A 16,801-nucleotide genomic window follows, 5' to 3' on the forward strand; every position below is an offset into this window, starting at 1 on the left:
GATTACAGACTCGACTTGCCCTGTCCACTCTACTGCAAGGGTCCGCGCACTCAACTGTGGACTTCTAGGCCTCTGTGCACTCAACTACAGAGCCTCTACCTACGCTATGACCTTAAACTTAGAATTCTACTTCAGACCTATCTCTCATGCATCTTCGTGATCTTCCTTCTATTCATTTTTTTCCTTAACTACTTAGAGCTTCTCTCTATTTATACAATCCCATGGTCCGCAAACCATGGGTAGATATTTTACAACTGACATTACATTATCAAAATAAGAGTAGACAACCCTATAACTCTTTAATATCTACACGCTCCGCAACCACAAAATTCGGAGTCTTTACATTAGGATTACAAAATTGGACCAAAATATGGGCTTTAAGCCCTAAAACTGCCCTTGGGGATCCCGCACCCAACACTTAGTTGAGCAAGTCTCTCAACCAAACAGTAAACTAGGAATCATCTAAACAACTCCTAAAAAATAGGAACAAGTTCATGTACTTAGAAACCAAGACAAGTAGGAATTATATTTTCCAAGTCAACTTTCAAATCAATAATTATAAAAATGACTCAAAGTAATAAGAGATCATACCTAAATTGAAAAAAAAAAAAAAAAAGGAAAGGAAAAGAGAGAGATATTTGGGTCTACCCGTATGAGAGATGTTGTCAAATTTATATTTAAAAATAATAATAATAAGTACTTACATTAATAAATTAAAATACAAAAATCAATGTCAATTATAAATAAAACACTTTAATTTCCACCTAATATTTATATAGAGAGATAAAGTAATTGAAAGTACAAAAAATACTAATTTACATTTTAATATGAGGAATATATGTAATTTCTTCATTGCTTAATATGTAGTTGTCAAATGGCATGTAAAAACAATATTGATAATATATGATGTGTAATTCATTCTATGTTCAATTCACATGTCATTTTTAAAACAAAAAATATTAAAAAAAAAAAAAAATTACTATCGCTTATAAATAACATAATTATATATCAATTTTATATAAAGAAAAATAAGATAATTTAAATTAAAAAAATTCTGATGTGTAATTTATTACATTCTTAATATGGAGTTCATATTACATTTAAAAGAGAGAGATAGTGTGTTCTTATTTCATTAATAAGTTCTTTTTAATTCAAAGTATGATAGAAATTTGCAATTCCTTCAATGTGAAAACAAGTGAAATTTAAAAATTTCTTATACTTTAAACATCATTTTATTAGTGTGTTGTGCAAAATCAACATAGATCGGTTTTAATTCGAGATCTACCAAGGGCCAAAAGGAATCAAATCTCTGGAAATGCAAAGCTTTTCTCAAATTTTGCTTGAAAGCAATTTGCATTTTGAGACATTTGAACACACTTGACTCTACGTAAATCAGAAATTAAAATAATTCTATGCTATTAATAACAACAATATCTAAATCATTAAAAAAATATAAACATTCATATTAACCCCAAAATAAAGATGTTGTATTCGGAGGCTACAAATTTGCCCATAAAGTTATTTTTAGCGACGATTTTTTTTGCAAAAAATTGATCATAAGAGTGTTTGAATTATTTTTTTAATGGTGGAAATTGATTCAGCACTATCAAAAAACCCCGACACCCGAAATCTTGAAATTTGACAAGTGTAACCCAAATTTCCCAAAATTTCCACTAGATTTTGACAAAAAATCATATCTAAATTTTCACTATTTTCCAAACAAATATATAACCACGGTAAACTATTTAAAAAAACATCAAAAACAAAATTAATTTGTAATTATGTGAACACCCAAATATATATATATGAACCACCTAAACACTTCCAAATATATATATATATATATATAAAACATGTGGTTGGACACCTTGACTTTTCAAATCATCAAACCACCCACCATAACAAATTTTTGTACTTAAAAAATATATTTGTGGTATACCCATCACCGCGGACTACTAACATATCCCGAACTTATATATTTAATCGGGAAAAAAAAATGAAAACGGGCGGCGGCGGGGTGGACGAGCAGTGGTAGACATTTGCAAAAACACGACCTGAATTGTTCCCTGAGAGCGGTGGGATTATTTGAAGTGAATGTTGTTGAGTTCTCATCCTTAATTAACCTTTGGCTTTAGCCTTACATCTGGTGTCCAATACCCTTTGGCTTTAACCTTACATCTGAACTTGTGTTGAGTTCTCATCCTTAATTAACCTGAATGAAAAGTAGAGGAACACCATTCAGAGAGCCACCCCTTGTTTGTGGCAGAGTTATCACTCTCCATTAAAATGGCATGGGAGTGTTTAGCTCAAATTCCTCATATCTAATGAGGAAAAACATGCGATCAACAAGCTTATTATCGATGAAAAAGCTCTTAAGATATAGAGATGGAGATGGATCCCTAGTTGAAAATTTCAAGATGTTGTGATTAAATTATGTAGAATAAACTCTATAAAATCGTTGATATATATATAGAAATTGAGTTTTTTAGATTAAAAATTTATATAAAAAAATTATATATATATATATATGAAGATGATTTATTTTGTCCATGAGAAATTAAGTTTTTTAAATTAAAAATTATATAAAAATACAATCCAAGATTTTTCATTAGTAAATTTTTCACTTATAAAATTGAATTATTTTCACCATTTATAATATTATTTTCACTATTTAGATTAGATTATAAAGAACATAAAACTAGTAATTGCCCCAAAAAGTGCAAAAAGAGGCCGATAGATTTTTTAAATTAGAAAAATAGTATGAAAATTGGAAAAATGGTACAAAGAATGCATTTATAGATATGTATGTCATATATCATATGTATTCCGCCCATAGCAGAAATGAAGGCCATGACGAGTTCCGCCTGTAACTGAAGGATGAAATAATAAAAAATATTCAAACTGAGAGTATGAAATAATCACAAATTCTAAATTGCATGTTATAATGGGAGACCCTTAGATCAATGAAGCACCAATTTCATTTAAGACAATGATATGTCATCGTAGCATAAGTGAGGATCTTTATTATCTTCACGAGTAAACACTTTATTGACAACCCGCAGTAACATGGGTGGGCAACTTTTTCCAGATTTAGATTGAGAATATTCATCTCGTCTGTATACACACTTCATATATAAATAAGTTTTAGTTTCATATATCCATCACTATTCCTTTACAGACAAATCACCCACATTTAAGCTGTTGTAAAAGCTAAGTGTGGTCTATTTTTAGAGCTTGTTACGATAAACCCTATGGAGGACATTTCGTAGATAAGCAGACAACCTATAAGATCCTCTGCTCAGGTTATTATTGGCCAAGTCTTTTCAAATATGCAAAGGAGTATGTTTGTAAATGTGATAGTTACCAAAGAATAGGGTGATCTGTTCAAGCGAATGAAATTCCTTTGCATGCACAAGTTCTCAAAGAACCATTCGAGAGGTGGGATCTTTATTTTGTAGGTCCCATCAATCCTATGTCCAAAGGTAAGAAGTATATTTTAGTTTGTACTGATTATGTTACGAAATGGGTGGAAGTGAGAGCACTACCTAGAGAAATGGAGAAAGCAGTGGTAGAATTTCTTTTTTCTGATACTTTTCTAAGATTTGGGGTACCAAGAGAAATTGTTACTAATCAGGGTACTCAATTTGTGTCAAAACTTGTGCAGGGAATTGTACAAAAATATCATATTACTTATCGGAAGTCCACCCATTACTATCCACAAGCCAATGAGCAAGTGGAATAAAAAAATAACGTGTTGGAGACAATCCTGACTAAGACAATGCAATTACATAAGAATGATTGTTCTGATCAACTTCTCGAGGCATTATGGGCCTACAGGATCACATGGATAAACACCAATGGCTTCTCTCCATATGAATTGGTGTATGGAAAACAAGTTTTATTGCCAATTGAATTTAAGATTAGAACTTTTAAGATGGAAGCAGATTTGGGCATAAACCTTAATGAATCATAGCAGCAGAGAATCCTGCATCTTAATGAGTTGGATGAGATTAGGCGGGATTCTTTTCAGCATACTGATCTAATCCAATAACAACGGGCTAGCTGGAATGACAGATACATTAAAAAAAGTAAGTTCAAAGAGGGAGACTTGGCATTGTTGTTTCATTTGAAATTTAAGAATTTTAAAGGGAAATGTAACACACATTGGCTTGGCCCCTATGAAATTGAGAAAGTTTTTGATAATGGATCTGTTCAAGTTAAAACAATTGGTGATGGAAATTTTAGCTTCTTACTGAATGGGCACAGACTCAGAAGCCCCAATCTAAGGAGGAATTTGTAGAAGATATTGTGAAGAAGAAATAGTTGGAAATGATTTTCTGCCATAATAAATTGAGCTTACTTTGTTCCTCCTCGTGCTCAGTAAACCATGAGAGGAATGTCCATTGGGTATAGGTTTATTCCTTTTTTTAGGCCCCAATAGACTAATCATGAAAAAGGATCCCCTTTGGAGTCTTCTTTTTTAGTATTTCAGACTCTAAAATTGAAATCTAGCGAGCATGAACTGCCTTGGGCTCTTTAAAATCACAGGACAGTAGATCCTTCGAATCCTCAAAATAAATTATGTCTTTCAATTAATTTTTGGTTTGCTCGTGGTGGACTAATGTAGAATCTCTTAAGGCCCTCCTTCCAACAATCTTGGCCCATCAACATCAGCAAATTACCTGGGTTCAAGATTAGAGACTTTTGATGCCGTGAAGCTTTTATACCTTAATGATAGGTTATCTCGTCAGCATCAATGGAGATTCATCATGGCTCCTTGACTGTTGGATCCTATAGGGGTTTCATCAACAACTCATATTCACACCTAATAGGATGCATCAGAGGTACCTTGGTCCTCGCTTTCATTAATGGTGATGGACGTTGCGTTTGTTAACAACTGACCTTAATGGTTGGTAATCCAACGATATTACTACACATTCGACCTCAACACCCATATTCATGTGTAGTAAACTGTACAATAAAAAGGGGAGAACATGGTTTCCTGTAGAAGGATTTCCTGCAGAGATGTTCAGCAGTTGCATTTCCTACAACAAATCACTTATTTCTTGAAGAACTAATTTCTAGCGGAACATGAATTGCAGGTTTCCAAAATGTTTGGGAAAATTATAGACTTATAATTTGATAGACATAAATCATCGACCAGGGTTATGTAACCTTATGAGATATTGCATAAAATATATGCATGCTAATACTTTAAGTGTTTTTCAAAAGAAAACCACACACACGCAGCTTCAATATCTCTTTTCCTCGTCAACACTTAGCAGCAAAGGCTATGGAGTGGATTTAATCATCCCTCTACAACACCTAAAATTGTTGATGCTGATCAGAAAAAGATAATGGATCATCGAATAACAATTAAACCAAATCAACATTTCACTATGTAAATTAAATCTTGATCAAATAACTCCAAACATATTCATCAAATAAGCTTCACCATTTAACCATCATACATGTGCTGCTACAAATTAGAAAAGAGGAACAAAACTTGTGTAATAATTCTATCAATTCATAAAAATAACTAAAGGAAACACAAATCTGCAACTGCTAGAGTTGTGAGTAAAGGGGGCCCTCCCTTACTCACAACCCCTTCAACTGCTAAAGGTGTTTACACAGTGAGATCAACAGAACATGGAACTTTGTAGTAAAAAAGTTTGGTATCTCAACCTCCTCTTGTAAATGAAATATAAAAGTATGTATACAAGTGCAAAGGCATAAACTTGCCTGAACTAGAAAAATTAACATACTGCAACTATTTGCTAACAATAACTAGAAAATATAATAAAACTAATAATGTTGAGTTTGATCCATGACTGAAAGCATGGATCAAACTAATCTCGTTGAGTTGCTGGAGTTATTTCCTCATATGGTCATCTGTGAGAGGTTTGAAGATCTGGGTGGCTTTGGTGATAGTTTCGAGGCAGCCAATAGGACAACATCCATGTAAATGAATTTCTTGACAAAACCCATGTTTTCGTTCTCCTCGAGGTTGACCAGAACATACTCAACCATCGATATCCCTGTAGGAAATTGGAGTAGTTACAAGAAATTAGCATATCTACAGGAAATCGGCGACTCTACAAGAAATCACGAGCTATCTGCACGAAATCACAGAACCGCTTCGAAAGATGGTTGATCTGCATAGGATCCGGTCAACATTCTTGAAATTGTAGATAATTCGATTAGGCATCATTTAACTTCAAAAATACTCAAGAATAAATCGAAATGATACTTTTTAAAATGATTTGCATACCTTAAAGCTCACAGCACTCTTTTGGTCAAAACACATAGAATATGGAAAAAAGAGAGTCATGAACGGTCAAAAGAGTTCAAAAGAGAGGAAGAAAGGTGTTAAAAACATTATCAAAAATGGACAAAATTGGGACTCAATAGACGGTGTACTTTTTTTCCCTTGAACTTTGGTTTTAACGACTACCACATCCGTTGTGGACTATTCCGCTAGATGCTAGACAAACCCTTGTTGTTTTTGCATGTGTTTCTTCCTGGGTTTAGACTACTCCCTCTCATCAAGAGGCTCGCTTCACTCTCCCTTTTTACAGTAAGAGAACCTAGACACGAGTTACATTATGCACACACCAGGCACACATACCTTGTTGTTTGAAGATACCAACATAACACTCTCATGTGCTGACAGCTAGAGCCAAGGAAGATCTTTAAGATAATGGAAACCAAGCCATCGTACCGGATGGGACTCCTACACCAAACGGTGTGAGGTCAAGTTATGACTTCATACCGGGGATATCCCATTAGTTGGCCGGTCCCGCACTGTCAATAGGTTATAACCCCTCAAAAGCTGCACCAATGTCCTACTGACTACTTTTGTCTACCCATCTGTCTATGGATGGAATGTTGTAGATATATTTAACTTCATGTCCATATTCTCTCACAATGTAGTCCAGAATGCACTAAGAAATGTTGTATCCTTGTCTAAAATGATGCTCCTTGGTATCCCAAAGTGTACCCATACCTATCCAAAGCACAAGTCTGTTTCTTCTTGTTTGCTGATGGTATTTTTACATGGCATCAGAACACATATCTTGCTAAACATGTCAACTACCACGAACATGTAGTCATGTCCCTTCCTAGTTGTCGGTAAACCTCCCACAAAGTCCAAGGAAATGCTTTCCCAAGGATAAGTAAGTACAGGTAAGGGATGACACAGACCCTATCTCCTCTTGCTAGGCTTGTTGGTACAACGAAGCATACATCCTCTTATGAACCTAGCTACCTTCTCTTGCATCTTGGGCCAATACACATACCTCTGCAAGTTAGCGACAGTCTTCCCTACACCAAAGTTCCCTGCAACCTTGGAGGTGTGAGCCTCTCTAATCAGCTGCAAATTCTCACATTTACGAACACATATCTTATTCAACCTGTAGATTAACCTATACTGGATATGGTAGTCAACGGTGTTGTCACCATCATGCACATGAATCTGACTCTACAACTGCTGATACACCTCTTTGAAGTCCTCATCTTCTGAATATGCCTCTTTGTATGAATCATGGGTGAATGGCTCCATGTGCATGTAATATTTGACGTGGGTGGCCTTGAAAGCATATCGGCCAACTTGTTTGTGTTGCCATTCTTATACTTGATCACCAAATGAAATTTTTGTTAAAACCCCATCCACTTATAGTGCCTGGTCTGCTGTAGCTTATTTTTGGCTTGCAAATACTATAATTGTTCGTGATGTATGTGAATTATTTTTTCCATTCCCATCAAATAGTGCTTCCACTTCTTCACAGCTTGCACCATGTCATAGAGCTCCTTGTCGTAGGTAGGGTATTTAAGAGCTGCCCCATGAAATACATTAGAATGGCAGCAAATGAGTGTTCCTCCTTGTGTCAAGATAACTCCCATAGCATACCCACTCACATCTATCTCCACTTCAAAGGGCCATTGAAATTTTGGTAATGCCATAACTGGTGCTTCACTGATCTTCTTCTTTAACTCATTGAAAGTCTTTTGTTGCTCTTTTCCCCACTGGAAACTCTTGCCACTTGTTGTTATGGCAAGGAGCAGCGTTGCTACCACTGAATATGAGGCTATGAATTTCCTCAGGTACTGTGATGCTCCATTAAAATTCCTAACATCAGTAACATTAGTAGGCACCAACCATTTCATGATGGCCTCCATCTTGGAAGGATCTATCTTCAATTCTCCTCCACCAATCACATATCCCAAATACACCAAGGACTAATGTGCAAACTCACATTTGCTATCAACTGGTGCTTCTTCAATGTTTCCAGCACCTACGTCAAATGTGAAATATTCTCCTCCCAGGTAGCACTATAAACTAGTATATCATCCAAATAGACAATGAAAAATGAATCTGTAAAAGGGCACAATACATCATTCATTAATCTCATAAATGTAGTTGGTGCATTGCATAGCACAAATGGCATAACTAACCACTCATACAAAACTTGCCATGTTTTGAAGCCGATCTTCTATGTATCTTCTTCTTTAACTCAAACCTGGTGATATCCATACTTCAAGTCTAGCTTGGTGAAATACTTTGCTTGTTGCAACTAACCTAGAATATCATTTATCTTGGGCAGGGGGTATCTGTTCTTGAGCATGATTTTATCCAATGCCCTGTAATCTATACACAACCGCCAAGTCCCATCCTTATTTGGCACAATGATGATGGGTGACCACATGGTGATATACTCAGTCGAATGACACCTTGTTCCAGTAGCTGCTGCAACTGTTTCTTCACCTCACTTACTTCTATAACAGACTACTTGTACAACCGAATATTTGGTAATGGGTAGTCATTAAGGGATTTTTGAGGTCTGAAATGGGCCTCCTAAGGAAATTATAAAATAATAGTGGAAATAATAAAATAGTATTTGATTACATCATCAAATTTTAGAGGGAAAACAGAAAAATTATTTTTTCAACTCTTATTTTCAACCTATCTCCCTATGGGTTTACTCAAATTTCAAGCGGAAACACTCGTTGGATGCAGAATTTGATTCATCGTCCAAGGGGTACCCATGTTGCATACTTTCGATGGACCCTGCTACACTAAAAATGAGAAATACATGAAACTGTGATTGCAATCAGGTTTTTTCATGCATTTCTCATTTTTCGTGTAGGAGGGTCCATCAAACGTATGCAACATGGATACTCCTTGGATGAGGAATTAAATTTTGCATCCAACGAGTACTCCTGCTTAAAATTTGAGGAAAACCTTAAGGAGATAAGTTGAAAATGCGAGTTGAAAAGGCAGTTTTATTATTTTATTATTTTTTAATATTTTTACTTTTTTACTCCAAAAATGGTGAATCATCCCACATGGTTGACATCATCATCTTGAATCCCATTGGTTCTTATAAAGTTTATTTTGGTTGTACATTTTTCTTAGGATCTCATCCTCCACCTCTCTCTTAGGGGATAACCCTTTAGGCTCTCAGAAGACGTCACCGTATGCCTATAACAACTCCTCCAATTGTTGTTTTTGCTTCTTAGTACACCCTTCTCAAGATGCCTTTGATGCCTCAAAACGCTCCCGAAGGTTTCAGACCCGGTTTCGCCAAACTAGGTCCCGCTAGTAAAAATGATCTCGTGAGTTGATTCCTCTTCTTTTTCCACTCCAAATGCATCTCGATGGATGACAAAAACTATAATGATCCAGTTCGGATCATAATGTCAATCTATAGTTCATAGATTTAACTGCACCGAGAGTAGGAAGATACTTTATAGCCCAATATACAGGAGATATGGTCATGTTGTGTTCGATAATTATATTAAAAAAAAATCACTTATATGAAAAAATAAAAATAAAAAATACAAGTTGGCTTTAGAGTAAAAAATATAATTCAACTTTGGAGTAATTCTTTTTGAATTAGAGATATAAATAGAAAATATTGTTGATTTGCTACATGATAATGATAATAAATAACAATGTCTTATTTTGATATGACTTAGCCATGGAAATAGAAAAAAAGGCCTACTTTGTTTGTTTGTAATAAGAAAAGCATTGAAGGTTTATTTCTTCTTGTAAGTCAATATTGAAATTAGAAAAATGATTGTTTTATTATTAGGTTTTGTAGAGTCTATTATGAAGGAGATGTCATCATGTAAGATTACCTTACAACAACAAATAAATAACTACATATGTACATACATCTAGACAATAAAAAAAATTGTGTATGTATATAGATACATGAAAACATCTGAAAAGATTTATAGATGAAGAAATTTGACCCCTCCCAATGGTGCTCAATAGATTTGAGTTTAAGATGCTTCTACAGAGATTGCTTCTAAAATCCAAATCTAATTAACAACCTTTGAGTAAATAATAACATCTCATTGTTTTCCTCATGGCATGTGTATGTTGTAGGACTACCATGAGATGACACTCCACCCCATGTAGCTACCACCACTTATAATTATGAGCATTGGATAGTTGGATTTCTCGTATAGTTTATGTGTTAGAATGACTGTGAAGGTTGTTAAAGGGATATCACCTCAATCCCTACCTGCATTCACCAATGTTGACTCTTCCATTTTATCATTATTGTAGTACAACCTGGTGCATTCCTCAAACATGATAGCGACAATTTCAATTTTATGGCTATCTAGCTTTAGAAGCTATGTGTTTTTTGAGGGACATCTAGCTCTGCAAGTTTGGGTAAGCTTCCTCTAATATTCCTTGTTTCCTAACTATATTTCCCATTCTTGTATGCATCCCCCTTAAGTTAAACCAATCAGAAAGCCCTCTCACTCTATCAACTCAAGCTTTCCTTCTCTCAACTTGCTCCCTCATTTTCTTTATCATGTCTTCCTGATTGTTGCTTGACCTAGCCTTCCCCTCACTTTTCTTTGTGTTCTTTTGGTTGGTGCTCAACATTAGGTATGATATCACATTGCATTTATCTCCTTATTTTTTATGTCTTTGGTATGCACTTTATCATGTGACATCCCAGTTCTTCTCAAGGTCATCGCAAATGGTATGTGAGAAGGGAGCCTCCTCATTCGAGGGCTCAAGTTAATGCTAAAGCCTTTGTTGCTCGAAATTGGACACACACATCCCATGCTATAAGGGAGGATACCAAATTCAAGAAACACTCACTCTAAGCAAACCCAGCATATGCAACCTCCAATGTATGTTGCCAAATTTAAACCATTATGGGCAAGATCCTAGTGGAAAGAAGTGAAGCACAATAAAAAATTTGCTTAGCATTGATACCATATATCTACAACTCAGAAAAATGGACAAGTATTTATTCTTGATAAGAAAGTTGTAGACTTGGACTTCCCTACTCACATTGAAGAGGAAGGTGACCCTACAACCATTCAAATAGACTCTCCCAAAACATAATTAGTAAAGATGTTAGTTTTGATTTTTTTTTGTATCTAAACAAATTGTCCTAATTAAATATAGCTCTTGCTTTAAGTTAATTAATAAATTTCCAAACAAATATAACTATTTTATTTATAAAAATCTATATATAAATCTTCACCTATATTAATAATATAGTTTTCTAACTAACAAATAACTAATTATAAAAAAATTTATTAAAAAAAAAAAATTCCAAAATTTTTTATAACATATGGGGAGTTTATATATATATATATAACTAACCATGTGGTTCGACACCAAAGCCAAAACAAATTGAATTTTCAAATCATCAAACCAACCAAACCCACGTTAACAGAAAAATTATATTTCAAAAGTGATACCACATATAAACATCTTAGTCTAAACAAGCCGTTATTTAGGTTATAATATAAACAGCAATGGCTTAAAATAATATATTTACGGTATACCCACCACCGCGGCCACATTGATGGGCTGTGAGGCAACGATTTCATGAACACACTGCTGCTAGTGGTTGGTCACACCAACATTATCGTACTCTTTTACCTCAATTTTGAAGTAACAAATTTTAAACATAAACTTAATCACGTCACAATTTCATTTATAAAAGGGTTAAAGATTTAAATTTGAAATTAATTTTTTTATAGTGCCATGGCAATATTACACTTATTTTTGTAGTGGGATTTATTATTTTTATCATATTATATAGTTTAAGTGAATTTAATGGTTAAGAACATGATTTTTATTTTAAATTACAGATTCAAAATTAGAAATAAAATATATATACTACATAGATTTTCATATTCAAAGCTCAAGCTTTACATTAAAATCTCCCTTCACAACTTATTTGGCAAGTTGACATTTATGCATGAAATAAGAATTTTTCTGTTTGTTCTGCCCGTTTTTTTATCATGAAATTGTGTGACAATTCCATGTTCACTGTTGTTAGGTGTAGTTAAGGTTTACACACACTGTTCGTTAAATCAACTATGGTAAGGTACAGTTGTATGGTAGTATTTCAAGATATTTGAATTGTTGTTTTAAAACAGAATAAAAAGTGGTAAAACATATTATTGAATGGTAATAAAAGTAATTATTAATCAACATAACAGAGTCTGTATATAATTAAATTGCATTGGAAAAAAATTCCCTCAAACTTGTTTTAAGGGAACCAGCCTCATTGAATCTTCATCACATCACAGTGCATTTCTCTTCCTTCAATGATTACAAATCTGTGTGGAAATATTTCAAGAAGCTGTAAATGTTGTTTCAAAACAGAAAACTGAGCAGAAAAGGAGTTGTCAAATATATTATCTTATAAAAATAAACATAATGGTAACTATTAACCAACATAACAGAAATATGCTTATAATTAAGCGACAGCTGTTTCAATACACTGCTCTCTGTAATTGATACTAGACTGCTAGTCCCTTTACCTTGTAAACTAGCAGCCTTTGCCAATACCCTATAGCATTTTTGTTATATGTATTCACTTGGAGCTAGAATGCTGTGTTTTATCTATTTGTGAGCCTCTCAAAATCGATGGCATTAAAATCCACTGGGAGACATTTGCAAAAACCAGCCATTTATCCAGTTGCAGACATTTGCAAAAACCAGCCATTTATCCTGTTGAAGACATTTGCAAAAACCAGCCATTTATCCTGTTGAAGACATTTGCAAAAACCTGACATGAGTTGTTCCCGCAGGGCGGTGGCATTAATTTTGACTTATTTTATTCTGTGTTATCCATTGCCTTTGGCATTAGCCTTAGCCTTAGCCTTAGACCTGAACTTGAGTTTAGTTCTCATCCCAGATTAGAAAATATAAATAAACCCTTAATGAAGAGCAGAGGAACACCATTTAGACAGCCACCTCTTGTTGAATGCAGAGTTATCACTCTCCATTAAAATGGGATGAGAATGTTTAGCTCAAAATACCTCATTCATTACATATGGGGACAAACAAGCGACCAACAAGTTTATTATCATTGATGAAAAACCTCTTAGATATAAAGATAGGTTCCGTACTAAAAATTCCAAATGCCAAGTAGTTGTTATTAAAATATGTCAAATAAATTTTATAAAATTGTTGTTTTATTATATATTTTAGGTATGAGGAAGATAATTGAGTAGAAATTGTTTTTGTTTGGCTAATAACTTTTTTTTATTAGATATAGGGAAATAAATTAATGACTTAAGACAAAGAAGATTCTAGTAAGATTGGAAGTATGCCCGTTACAGACCGACAATAGATCACTCTAATGACATGTTTTTCTATGAATATCAGCAATGCATCTGTTGCATTTGGAAATAACAACCAATAATAATGTTTCCAAGCTATTTTTCCATTATATAAATAAATAACTAAACAACCAATAATAATGTTTCCAAGCTATTTTTCCATTATATAAATAAATAACTAAATTATTTTTCCATTTCTACAAAAATATGGAAAATATCAAAAAACATTTATTTGGAGTTGTTTTTTATTTTTTGGAGTTTTTTGCCCGTGGGTTTTTCCTATCTAATTTCTCTAAAATCAGGCAGGAATTTATTGAAATCACAAGCTTGATAAGTAACCCCTACACAATCGAAATGCCCTAGAAATTTTTCAGGGCGTTGTATCCATATATACAAATCGAGATTTCACTTCAAATTTTTTCATCATATTCCATCACACCAAAAAAATCTAAAAAATCACACTAAAAACAACTCCCATTTATTTAATCTTCCAACTTCCCGAAATCTGGAAAATATAAAAATACATTTATTTAATATCCGGGTAGAAATCGCTCTCTAAAAAAAACCACTCGTCATTGTTTTTCACTTTTAACTTTTAACTTTTAACTTTTAGATATGAATTCTTAACCTAAAAACCAAACCTGGATTTCTGATGAACCCACCATGACTCGATGAAACCCGGAATCTCTTACGCATGGAGATATCACCATATCTTATCACCATATCTGTAGATATCACAGTGATTCATGATCATATTTTGCAAACACTGCATTGTTTCTGATTTTACTGAGAAACCCTGAGTCCTGCACACTACCTGCCGCCGTGCAGAAGCGCTTGACCGTCACTTCCTGAATGAGCAAATCTGCAAACTCATTGCCGAAATTATTTCTGGGGAAGCCATTCACCACCTCCTGGACGGTGTCCGCGTGGATGAGAGGGTTGAATGCGCCGTACACGTCAAGGTGGGTTCCGAAGATGAGCAACGCATTCTCCGGCGAGTGTCCAAAGGTCTCGCATATGTTGTCTTTGTGCCTGAAAACGGCCTCCGCCACTCGATCGCTCAGTCGCGCCGGCGCTCCTTCGCGAAGCAGAAATTCCCGGGCGAGCACCCCTCCGTGGAACTCAAAGGAAAGCGGTGTCTGTTCCATGGCCACGGATGTGAGACCCAGGTCGTGGAGCATCGATGACAAATAGAACATCTCCGGATCCCAATGCCAATGAGGGAAATTCACCGTGGCTATGGCCGTCCCCAAATAGTACGATCGCATGCTGTGGAGGAAGACGGCGGAGTCAAGCCACGATTTGGCGTAGGCAGTGGCCTTCTCTGTAAGAGGGGTTTGCGGGAGAGGAATCGACGCCAACGATATGGGCTTGGGAGGGGTGAGGGTGCCCTTGGATGCACATTGAAGCGCCTGGTTCACCTCTTTCTCCAGCTTGTTCAGATCATCCACCTCTTTTAACAGGGCCACCTCTGACGATGATGCCATTCTAATCAACTCAACACAGGCAACACCTATAATTATGGAATCAAAACTCAAATAGATCGGATTCTACTACCTTAATCCTCCAAGATTTCACAGGAATTTCTGCCGGCTGCTCGCTTCCGTTTTGTGATCTGAATCTCTCATCACAAACACAAACACAGTGTTGTGAAATTATAAATAAAATAATTCAATCCAACTTGCCATTGACTTGATTATAATAATTTTTTCTCAATTGTTATACGAAGTAGGTTCATTAAAGGGGTTTGAGCAGGAATTTCAAAATAATATAACTGATTTAATCGACTCATTTATTTGTTTTTGAATTACAGCGTAGGAATCTCAAAATAATATAACTGTTTTAATCAACTCAATTATTTGTGTTTTTTGAGCTTTAACAAAAGATGTACTGTTTTCAAAAAAATATTAACTATGTTTGATTGGTAAATCATCCTGTAATAATCAATTCCCCATCAAATTTCATCCAGGCCAATAAATTATCTGTTCCAGTTGGTTTCCTCAACGCTATAAGTACTTATAAAGCTTTTTCAAATTGGTAAATGATAGATAACGTAGGCTCATCCACCCAGGGTGGAAATAGAGATGCCTTGGGAAATGGTATGGATGTTTTATATTCTTTCCTGTCCTGATTTAGTTATTTGTTAATGTCTTTTAGTGTTAAAGTTAGCATATTGAATATTGGAAATAATCACATGAGTGGATGCTTTAATGGGCGGTTGTCTCCATTCATATTGAATATTTGGAAATAATCACATGAGTGGATGCTTTAATGGGGGGTTGTCTCTATTCAACAAGTTAGATTGTGCATATTTTATATTTTATATTTTATATTTTATATTTTTTATGTTATTTTTTTATTTATTTATGATGTAAATTTTGGATTTATTTTTTGTTTTAGTTAATTAATGGTTTTTAGTTTCATTCCTTATAAAGATAGGTTTATATTTTTGTTTTTTTGTGTGTTTGTTTTATTTTTGTTTTTTTACGGCATGGTAGATATGAAAAATAACTATGTTCATTTTATGTCATGGTTGTTCATTCTATTGCTGAACCAATAAGTTTCGTTTCATATATTCACAGGCGATTTGATAAAAAAAATGGGTTTCATCGTGTTTTTGTTAATGAACATATCCGTAAGTTGGACAAAATGAAAGCAGATGTCAAATAATTGTTGTATGTGCACCTGAGAGAATCAGGAAGAAAAACCACAAGGAATTGGCTTGAAAGTATTAAGTATTGTGAACATTACCCTGTTGATGTCAATTAGTGCTGCTTTGTTGTATGTGCACCTGAGAGAATCAGGAAGAAAAACCACAAGGAATTGGCTTGAAAGTATTAAGTATTGTGAACATTACCCTGTTGATGTCAATTAGTGCTGCTTTTGTCATCGGTTCGACTGCGTTTTGGAAGATGCCAATCACTAAATGATTATTTTTGAACTATTTCAAGTGCATATTCCCCATGGGTTTTTTTTATGTAAATACATAGTTCTTATTGCTTCATTTCAATTCTCTTCTTTGGTTTCATTATTGGTGCAATCGATTCTTTTCTATTGTGTTGTTATCTTATATTTTGTATATGTGTGCTCTTCAATTTTTTATGGCTTTGTTTTTCTCACATTCCATTGTTTATTTGATAAATGTTTGTTTTTCCTATCATCTCCTAATGTCAGCGATGTTCATATG

General features: G+C 34.5%; 1 protein-coding gene across 1 annotated transcript; it reads right to left on the reverse strand.

Moving 5' to 3' along the window:
• Nucleotides 1-14,090: 14,090 nt before the first annotated feature.
• On the reverse strand, nt 14,091-15,290 carry LOC149233924 (cyanamide hydratase DDI2-like). The gene has a single exon (XM_089461069.1). The coding sequence runs from the start codon at nt 15,099-15,101 to the stop codon at nt 14,349-14,351; it is 753 nt and encodes a 250-aa protein (XP_089317195.1). The 5' UTR covers nt 15,102-15,290; the 3' UTR covers nt 14,091-14,348.
• Between the last annotated feature and the right edge of the window lie 1,511 nt (nt 15,291-16,801).

The sequence above is a fragment of the Pinus tabuliformis genome, chromosome 8 (genome assembly GCF_031772625.1).
Source record: "Pinus tabuliformis cultivar Carrire ecotype Pingquan chromosome 8, CPIR1, whole genome shotgun sequence".
Classification (NCBI taxonomy): Eukaryota; Viridiplantae; Streptophyta; class Pinopsida; order Pinales; family Pinaceae; genus Pinus; species Pinus tabuliformis.